The 9,973-nt window shown below is 53.8% G+C and overlaps 2 protein-coding genes across 2 annotated transcripts in view; one reads left to right on the top strand and one right to left on the bottom strand.

Annotated features, from left to right (window-relative positions):
- The window catches only part of LOC100602869 (keratin, type II cuticular Hb6), a 61,312-nt gene extending 51,393 nt beyond the window's left edge, over positions 1 to 9,919 (bottom strand). The window contains exon 1 of the mRNA XM_003252105.4: positions 9,791 to 9,919. The gene's annotated coding sequence lies outside the window, so the exon portion shown is untranslated. The remainder of the gene's footprint in view (positions 1 to 9,790) is intronic.
- On the top strand, positions 652 to 8,753 carry LOC100604683 (keratin, type II cuticular Hb1-like). The gene is made up of 9 exons (XM_003252110.2): positions 652 to 1,035; positions 3,010 to 3,218; positions 3,820 to 3,880; positions 4,864 to 4,959; positions 5,463 to 5,627; positions 5,890 to 6,015; positions 6,744 to 6,964; positions 7,168 to 7,199; positions 8,578 to 8,753. The coding sequence occupies exons 1-9, from the start codon at positions 652 to 654 to the stop codon at positions 8,751 to 8,753; spliced, it is 1,470 nt and encodes a 489-aa protein (XP_003252158.1).
- Positions 9,920 to 9,973: the final 54 nt, after the last annotated feature.

Raw genomic sequence — 9,973 nt, forward strand, 5'->3', positions numbered from 1 at the left:
GAACAAATAATGAATAAATAAACAAACATTTACAGAGTTCTTATTAACTGATGGGTAGGGCCCTGAATGCTTTCTGGTCATTATCTCATTAGATCCTGGCAACAGCTCTCAGTGCTTACTATTATTATCGCTATTTTGCCTGTGAGAAAACTGAGGCTCAGAAAGGTTATTCAGCGGCCCAAGGTCATGACACGAACCTGCGGCACCGACTTCAGAGGCCCCATACTCTCGACGCACGCACACACTCGCCCCATACACCGTGCAGGGATGCTAGATAACCCCGCGGCAGGGGACCAGGGCTATGGGACTGGGACCGAAGTGGGGGCCCGATCCAACAAGGCAACGCTCCGAGTCCCGGGAAGGGGCGGACAGGTGGAGGGGTTCCATTCGCACTGACCGCAGCGCACGGGCAGCGGAGCTGACCAGGCGCTTCCTGGCCCCATAAAGCTCGGGCGGGAGGCGAACGCCGTTTTATGGAAGCGGCCGGGCGACCTGGCTCGCTTTTATTCCCGGCTCCGCGAGGCGCAAGGGCCGAGCCCTCCAAGCTCGTAAACGCCTTGGCCGCGAGCTCCCTCCCCGGGCCCGCGGGCCGCCATATAAGGCGCAGCGCCGGCTTGGGGTCCAGCCGCCCGTCCCTGCCGCCACCGCACCATGTCCTGCCTCTCCTCCCGCCTCAGCGCCCCCTGCGGGGTCCGCGGCTTCAGCTGCATCTCGGCCTGCGGGCCCCGGCCCGGCCGCTGCTGCATCACCGCCACCCCCTACCGCGGCGTCTCCTGCTACCGCGGCCTCACCGGGGGCTTTGGCAGCCACAGCGTATGCGGGGGCTTCCGGGCCGGCTCCTGCGGACGCAGCTTCGGCTACCGCTCCGGGGGCGTGTGCGGGCCCAGCCCCCCATGCATCACCACCGTGTCAGTCAACGAGAGCCTCCTCACGCCCCTCAACCTGGAGATTGACCCCAACGCGCAGTGCGTGAAGCAGGAGGAGAAGGAGCAGATCAAGTCCCTCAACAGCAGGTTCGCTGCCTTCATTGACAAGGTGGGTGTCCTGGATCACACCTTTCCTGAACCTGGAGTCCTGGAAGGAGATGGAAATTCCCAGAGCGGTCTCTCTAGAAATGGGGAATGAGGATGGCTGATATTTTATATAATTTTAGGCGGTGCCGGCCCATCGTATTAAATAACATTGAAACACGTCGTAAGAAAATACATCTTCTTTAATGTCTGTTTCAGTCCTTAAGATTAGGTGGGGGAAAATATCATTGGATGCTAATGTTTTTAGCATCTCTCTAATACTTGCTTCCCTCCTGTTTCTAATAAAGAGATCAAGCCCCGGCTTCAGAACTGTCTAGGACAACTGTTTCGACTAGAATTTAATGTTCTGGTATTTCCCTTTATGTATGCCTAGTAATGATGGTTTTGCATCTCTGGTGGTAATATGAAGCTACTCTTTTAACCCCATACGTGTGAATGTTAATTGAATCCACTTATAGATAAATTAGGAGTAAAATAATATATGGGATGGCAAAATCCTGAAGTCAGCCTTGGGTGTACACAGAAGAGAAAGGAAGCGAGAGAGGGTGAGGGGCTGGCCCAAGGGCCCACAGAGAGCGAGTGCCAGAACAGGGTTCCAAGCCCAGCCCCTCTCCAACTCTCCAGCCCCTGGGCTAGAAGGTCCATAGCTCGGGATCCCAGCTGCCCCACTCCCTCTAGAAGGGGCTGGTTCACCTCAACAGGCACTGCACCCTGGAGAGGTGACCAAGGAGCGGCTCATGGAATGGACACTGGCCCAGGAGCAGGCCACCTGGCCTCCAAGCTCAGTTCCTCTACTGACACACTGTGTGGCACTGGGCAGAGGCTTCCCTTCTCCACCCCAGTGGCTTCCTCACCAGGGCTGTGTGTGGTGCAGCGTGTGAGTTGGCCATGACTCTGAAAGGGAAGATGGGGCCCAAGGCAGCCATGATACCCCATAGCCAAGACCACCTGAAATTATCCCATGTAATATCAGCAGTCCCCACTCCCCATGTCTGCAAGTTCCAACCTGGGAATTCCCAGCTGCACTCATGGAGTTGGATGAAAAGGACCCCAGGGCTTAAAGGCAAGGAGACATCTCAGCTCCAGCTCAAATGTACGAGAAGTGGAAAACTGGAAGCCAAGGGCCCTAGTTTGTTTGCTGACATCCTTTCTGGCCAGCACAATGTATTGTTGCCCTGTGTTCCTCCAGTTTCTGTGAAATCCAGGAAAAGCATACAAGCCTCACTTCCCTAGGGTCCTCACCCTCCCTGTTTTCCAAAACCTCTCCCCATTCACATTACATATGTCTGGCCCCCAGAGACATATGACACAGTGTCCAACATAAGAGTTTAGGCCACCTAGGACCACGCCCCACACTTCCCGATGCCTCTTCAGGCCCCCTTTCTCTTCTGTGTACACCCAAGGCTGACTTCAGGATTTTGCCATCCCATATATTATTTTCGCTTGGTAAGAGCCTAGCTTCTTTGACCTCCCCAGCTAGGAAGCCCTTCCCACCTTGACCATCTGTTCAATCAAATGTTCACCAAGCCATGGGCTGGCTATGAGGACATCAATAAATAAGCCATAGGCCCTGCCCTGAGGGAGCTTATAGTGAAAGGCATTCTCCCTACTCTATCCCTCCCAACACTGCTCTACATTCCTTTCCTCCAGGAAGTCTTCCCTAATTGTCACTACCCCCTACCCCCATCTGTCCCCCGCTAGCCTGACAGTAACCCAGCACAGCCCACAGGCCTCTCAGTTTCTCACTCATCCCATCCAGGCCCACCTGGACAGACCCTCACTTAGCCCTGAATAAGCAATTACGAAACAAGGATTCTCCAGCTGCCTCCTCAGGCTAGGAGAGACCAGCAGGGGCCATGTGGTCTACCCCTTGCCTCTTCACATCTTACTGCCAGTTCTATCTTGACTCTGGCTGTTCCCCAAGGAGGGCTGGGGATATTGGCTCCTCCAACCAACTTTTCTCCCACTTCCACACCAGGTGCGCTTCCTGGAGCAGCAGAACAAGCTGCTGGAGACAAAGCTGCAGTTCTTCCAGAACGGTGAGTGCTGTCAGAGCAATCTGGAGCCCCTGTTTGAGGGCTACCTTACAACTCTGCGACGGGAGGCCGAGTGCGTGGAGGCCGACAGTGGGAGGCTGGCCTCGGAGCTCAACCACGTGCAGGAGGTGCTGGAGGGTTACAAGAAGAAGTGAGTGCAGTGGAAGGAGGGTTTGGAGAAACTAAATGGGATTAAGTCAAAGTATGATAGATTTGGGTTAGACCATAAGAGGACTTCCCAACAGGAAGAAAATAGTACAATAATCTTGTGGGGTGGGGGGAATTTCTTTTCTAGACTGGGAGTTTAAACATTGGAGATTCTGAACTGCTCCAGCTACTTCATCATTATGTGTTTATTTCATTAATTCATCAAACATTTTATTGAGCATCTACTCAATGTTGTAGGTGCTATGTTGGGCTCTGAGTGGGAAAGGAGTAAAGAAGTAAGAAGGAGGAGAAAGGAGAGGTACCAGAACTGGGCAGGGTTCCTGCCCCAAGGGAGTTACAGCCCAGAAACAGAGAGGAGGTCTTTGAAAATGTGCAGGGCCCCCACCCTGACTCACATCGGGAATGAGAGTCCCTGAAATAGAAAGAGCTTTGAGAAACATGGGTTGGTTTGAATGCCCATAAGAAAGGGATGGACAAGTTCCCTTTAGTCCAACACTTTTTTGATTCTTGTGACCACCTCCAAAAGATCCAGTTCCTGGAATGTGTTTGCCTGTGCCTTCATTCCCATTTTTTTTCCTCCCCAGGTATGAAGAAGAGGTGGCACTAAGGGCCACTGCTGAGAATGAGTTTGTGGCCTTGAAGAAGGTGAGTGACCCAGAATCCTTGTCCCCTAACTCAGAACGGAGGCCAGAGACAGAAAGGTCCTAGACCCAAAGGTTTGAGCTGGGAGGCCTTGACTAAAATCAGGCTCTCTGTAGTTCGGAGCGGTGGAAGGACTCCCTTAGAATCACATGGCCCGGCTTCTTTCTATTCCTTTCTCCAGTGCTCCAGTGCTCCCTGGGTGCCTCTGGCAGCAGAATACACTGCCTGCTTCAGGCAGGGCAATATCTCCCCCACCTGAGGTTGCTCCCATATAGCCACCAGATTTTCACCTCCTTCGGCCCTGCGCCTGGCACAGAGTAGGCACCCTGTAAATATTTGCGAGTGAAAGAGCATGTGAATTGTAGACAATGGCTGCATCCTCAGGCCAGCAACAGCTCAGAACCACAGGCAGGGGCAGTGACCGCCATTCTTTGCCTCTTAGACTTGACTCTGTACAAGTGCCTGGACTCTCATTAGGCCCTTCCAGCCACCTCCATATGAGGAAAGCAGGGGTTCTTGTGAGAAAATGAGGTGCAGAGGTTAAGGGGACTGCTCAGAGTCACACTGACTTGGAAGGGACAGAGTGGAGCCCTGAGCCCTCTTCTGACCACAGATCTAGATTATCTTCCATCAGATTCCAGAGCGGAGAGGGGTGGGGCATCATTAGAATTTACCCACTGTACACTAGATCTTAAGTTTTGGTGATAGTGCATGACATGGATTCTAGAGGAATCATCCCAATGGGTACCAGAGGAAGTACCTGCAAACCTCAGTGTCCCCCTCCCTTACCCAAACCTGCTGTTGACACCACTACTAACTGCATAAGGGGCTTCACCACAGCATGATACCAGGCACTGGGATGAGCACGTACAGAGGGTTTCCAGGGAAGCTGCTCAGCCTGATGGGGTGCCCCTCCCTGGTAGGAAAAAAACAGGGGTTCTGAATTGTCTCCCAGTGCAATTCCTGTGCCATCTTCTCCCCTTTAGGATGTGGACTGTGCCTACCTGCGCAAATCAGACCTAGAGGCCAACGTGGAGGCCCTGACCCAGGAGATCGACTTCCTGAGGCGGTTGTATGAGGAGGTGCGGGGTCACAAAGCAGCGGGGCAGCAAGGAGGATATGAGTTAGACATTGGAAAATACTTGTCACCATTCAGCTTCTGACCCCATGGTGGGACAAGGGGAAAAACCCCAGGCACATTCACCGTGAGCAGGTGAAGAAGTGTGGCTTGACCTCCCACTGCCATTCCCCAGGCAAGCTGGTGTTCCTGGTTACTAAAGTGACAATTGCCACAAGGTGGTAAACTCTGGTCCTAGACCCAAAGGTTCAAGCTGGAAGGTCCTGATTAAAATCAGGCACTGGGCCTCAGACATGGACTCTCTACCTCCAAGTCCTCTAGGCTCAGGACGCTGGGCTTGAGGAGTCCCAAGGGGGTCCCAGGGTTGAGGTGGAAGACTGTAACTGGGAGGGTGGGGCTTCAGACATTAAAGAAGCAGGGAAAGGGGACAGGGGATGATGATGAGGGTGGGCTACCAAGAGTAGGGCTCTGGTCTAAGAAGCTCTTGCCACTCCCCCTCTCCTGCAGGAGATCCGCGTTCTCCAGTCGCACATCTCAGACACCTCAGTGGTCGTCAAGATGGACAACAGCCGGGACCTGAACATGCACTGCGTCGTCGCTGAGATCAAGGCTCAGTACGATGACATTGCCACCCGCAGCCGGGCTGAGGCCGAGTCCTGGTACCGCAGCAAGGTGAGTGGCACAGGACACCTGCCTGCTAGACATGGCCGTTGGAGGGATGCAAGGTATCTATTAAATAGGCTTCCTTTTCTGGGGATTCTGGTCCCTACAGATGGGAAGATAAGGGCTGCTTCTCTGAGGTTGGGGTAGCAGGGCAGGACTGCCATGTGTGGTTGCACAGGATGAGCACTGCACAACCTGTACAATCATCCGTGGTGTCCTGAACGGATGGGAGGTCCCACCCTGAGCCTCATAAGCAACTCTACTTCACCAGTGTGAGGAGATGAAGGCCACGGTGATCAGGCACGGGGAGACCCTGCGCCGCACCAAGGAGGAGATCAACGAGCTGAACCGCGTGATCCAGAGGCTGACGGCCGAGGTGGAGAATGCCAAGTGCCAGGTATGGGAGCCCGGCCCACCCCTCAGTGTAGGAATAGAGTGGGGTTAGCCCTCAGCAGGGATTTGGGTTAGACCCCTTGCCAATGTGTGGGGACAAGGGCAAACACCCAGCATGAGGATGGACAGCCTCCTCCATGGAAAACTTTCTCCATTGTCACTGAATGGAGGCATTGGGGCAATATGGAGGGAATGAGGTGCTCCCAAGGGCAGAGTGGGGCAGAGGAAATAGCACCAGTCTAAGGGGCAAGAAACCTGGGCTCTCAAACCAGCTCTGCCACTAGTTTGCCATGAGACTTGGGAAAGGCATTTAACCTCTCTGGCCTGTTGTTCTAGATCAGTGATCGCACATTCAGACATCAACGGGGTTAGTAAATGAGTGAAGCAAGCAAGCTGTTCCCAAGGCACTTGGGTATGATAGGGACTATGGTAAACTGGAAAGCACAAAGGGCAGGGCTAGGCAGATCCAACTGAGGCAGGCCATGCAGAAATGCGGGTCCAGTGTGGCCAGATCTCTGATCTTTTGAAAGAAGCCATGAATTTCAATTATTGTGTTAAATTTCCAAAACTGAAGACACTGTGCAAACATGCCTGGGAGCACTAATTTGCAACCCCTGGCCTAACAAATAGATAAGGCGTCTTTTTCTTCTGCTAGTCAGTGGTCAATGGTTACCTGGCCTCTGACCCTGAAGCCAGAACAGAGATCCTTAATAACCCTCCCTTGCCTCCCAGAACTCCAAGCTGGAGGCCGTGGTGGCCCAGTCTGAGCAGCAGGGTGAGGCGGCCCTCAGTGATGCCCGCTGCAAGCTGGCCGAGCTGGAGGGTGCCCTGCAGAAGGCCAAGCAGGACATGGCCTGCCTGATCAGGGAGTACCAGGAGGTGATGAACTCCAAGCTGGGCCTGGACATTGAGATTGCCACCTACAGGCGCCTGCTGGAGGGCGAGGAACACAGGTGAGGACCACAGCTGTGGGGAGGGTGTCCCCTCAGTTTCCCCCAGGCAGTGCTGCAGTGCTTCAACACCCAGGAGCATGTCTGCATATTATTTACTTGGAATGTGCATCAACGCTAATTGGAGGAGAGAATTTGCAGGTTAAACAGATTTCACCAGCTTTGCTCCCCACAACTAATTTCTGTCTCTTTGCTTTCCCTGTAAGGTTGTGTGAGGGCGTTGGTGCTGTAAATGTCTGTAAGTAATCCATTTTGTGGGTCCTGAAATAAGAGCTTGGGGTTCTGGGCAGGCAAACTTTTTCTTAAAGCTTCAGATAGTAAAAACTTTAGGCTCGTGGGCCATGTAGTCTCTGCCTCAAGTGCTCCACTCCGTTGTCATGTAAAGCAGCCACAGCCAAAGGCAATACTTGAAGGAAGCGGTATGACTGGGTTCCAAGAAAACTTGATTGACAAACAGGAAGACTGCATGTGGCCATAGTTTGCAGACTCTAAAAGGAAAGACGGAGTGGGGCAGTGAGTGCTTATAGTAACTTAATTAGCTACAGTCATGTACCACATAAGGACTTTTAGGTCAAGGATGGATGGAATATAGGACAGTAGTCCCATTAGATTATACCATATTTTTACTCTACTTTCCTAGGTTTAGCTATGTTCAGATACACAAATACCTACCATGGTGTTACAGTTGCCTTTAGTCTTCAGTACAGTCACATGCTGTACAGATTTGTAGCTTAGAAGCAATAGGCTATGCTATAAACTTGTCAAACCTGTGGCCAGAAGGCTGCATACAGCCCAGGACGGCTTTGAATGTGGCCCAGCACAAATTTGTAAACATTCTTAACACTTACGAGATTTTTGTGTGTGTGATTTTTTAAAGCTCATCGGCTACCATTAGTGTTAGTGTATTTTATGTGTGACCCAAGACAATTCTTCTTCTTCCAATGTGGCCCAGGGAAGTCAAAAGATTGGACACCCTTGGGGCCTGGGTGTGGTGGCTTACACCTGTAATCCTAGCAATTTGGGAGGCCAAGGCAGGTGGATCACTTGAGGTCAGGAGCTTGAGACCAGCCTGGCCAACATGGTGAAACCCCGTCTCTACTAAAAATAAAAAAATTAGCCGGGCGTGGTGATGGGCACCTGTAATCCCAGCTACTAGGGAGGCTGAGGCAGGAGAATTACTTAAACCCGGGAGGCAGAGGTTGCAGTGAGCCGAGATTGCGCCACTGCACTCCAGTCTGGGTGATAGAGAGAGACTCCATCTCAAAAATAAAAATAAAATAAAAAAGACTGGCCACCCTTGCCATAGAGCCCAGGTGTGTAGTAGGCTATAACATCTAGGTTTGTGTATGTGCACTCCATGATGTTCGCACAATGACAAAATCATTTAATGCTGTATTTCTCAGCACATGTCTCTGTTGTGAGGCGAAGCATGGCTATGTCTGCCTATAGAGAGCACCTGGGCTAACAGTGTATCAAGGACGCTTGAGGCTAAGACTGCAGGAAGGAGTGCCCATGTGAGGGTTTGAGGGGAGCGGATAGAAACAGAGGGGAGAAGCTCTGAGCAGAAGGGGCCTCTGGCCGCCAGGGGACTGAGCCCTGTCCTCCCCCTCTGGCAGGTGTCAGCAGCTCCCGCGGCGGGGTCGTATGCGGGGACCTGTGCGTGTCGGGCTCCCGGCCGGTGACGGGCAGCGTCTGCAGTGCCCCCTGCAGCGGGAACGTGGCGGTGAGCACCGGCCTGTGTGCGCCCTGCGGCCAGAGCTGCGGCAGCGGCCGCTCCTTGCGCTTCGCCTAAGCGCCCCACTTTGTACCGACGCCGCCTCACCAGCAGCAGCCCCAGCCTCCTGAGGCAGCCCGGAGCTCCCACGGTCCCCAGACGTGGGGAAGGAGGGCTTCGGGACCCAACCTCCCTACCGGCCGCCACGCCGCGCCTTCCTGTCTCGCATCCCCGCCCGCTAGTCCCTTCACTGCTTCCGAGAGCACAGGGCTCCTAGCCCGCAGCTCTCCCAACCCCCGAGTCTAAAGGACTGTCCTCGCAGCCCTAGGCAAAGACCCGAGTCCGGAGGCCTGGATGCCTGTGGCTTCTGAGGGACAGATGGGCCTGGAGCCCCTTGGTGTGGACTTGCTGTGCCTTCTAACCACTGTCTTCTAATACACGTGCAGGATAGGCCACCTCTCCTGCCTGGCTGCCTGGCTCCCTCCCTCTCCCCTGTGCTTGTCTCAGCATTTCCAGTAAAGCTCCTGGTCATATGCATTGTGCCCTGAGAGTCTCTCCTTCCTCTTGCCCACTTCGTCTTCTTAGTCGGGAGGGAGAGGGCCTGGATCTCCTGACACCTTGGGTGGGAACCTCATCACTGTGGCTGCTGGTCCACTTTTTCCACTCTCCACCCCAGCCCCCACCTCAGCATTTGAAAGTTCCCTGACCATAGAGTCAAATATACAGACTTCCTCTCAGAAGCCAACACACCCCAGATAGCTCCCCCACCCACACCACCACCATCACCCCTTGGGGTCCCAGACACAGAGACCTCCCTGTGGCTCCACAGTACCCATCATATGTGCTGCTGCCCATCAGGGACACATTTCCCCCATGCATAGGCCCTGCCACAGCACACCTGCCACACTCACAGACACACAGACCTGTGTGTTGGGGACTCTGACATAGAGGCCCCCATCAAGCACTGACTTAACACAGATGTCCTTCCCCACTCCCATGGATCCAGATACAGACCCATCCCTCTGCTAAGGTCCTAGGCACAGACCTGTTACCGGGGATCTAGACTCTAGGACCCTCCTCGCACGCACATGCACACCTCCCCCCACAACCACCACCCCCACAGAATTCAAGATGCAGAGGACCTCTCCAGGCCCCAGGGCCTGGCTGACCATGAGCCTGGCAGGCCCAGCACCAGGAAGGGCTGAGGACGGCTGGCATGAAAGTTGGCTGGGCCACCCGAAACTGGAACCTGGGGCAGCTGAACGTCTGTGGCCTCCTCACAAAAGGAATGTGCTCTG

Source organism: Nomascus leucogenys, chromosome 11, assembly GCF_006542625.1.
Source record: "Nomascus leucogenys isolate Asia chromosome 11, Asia_NLE_v1, whole genome shotgun sequence".
Classification (NCBI taxonomy): Eukaryota; Metazoa; Chordata; class Mammalia; order Primates; family Hylobatidae; genus Nomascus; species Nomascus leucogenys.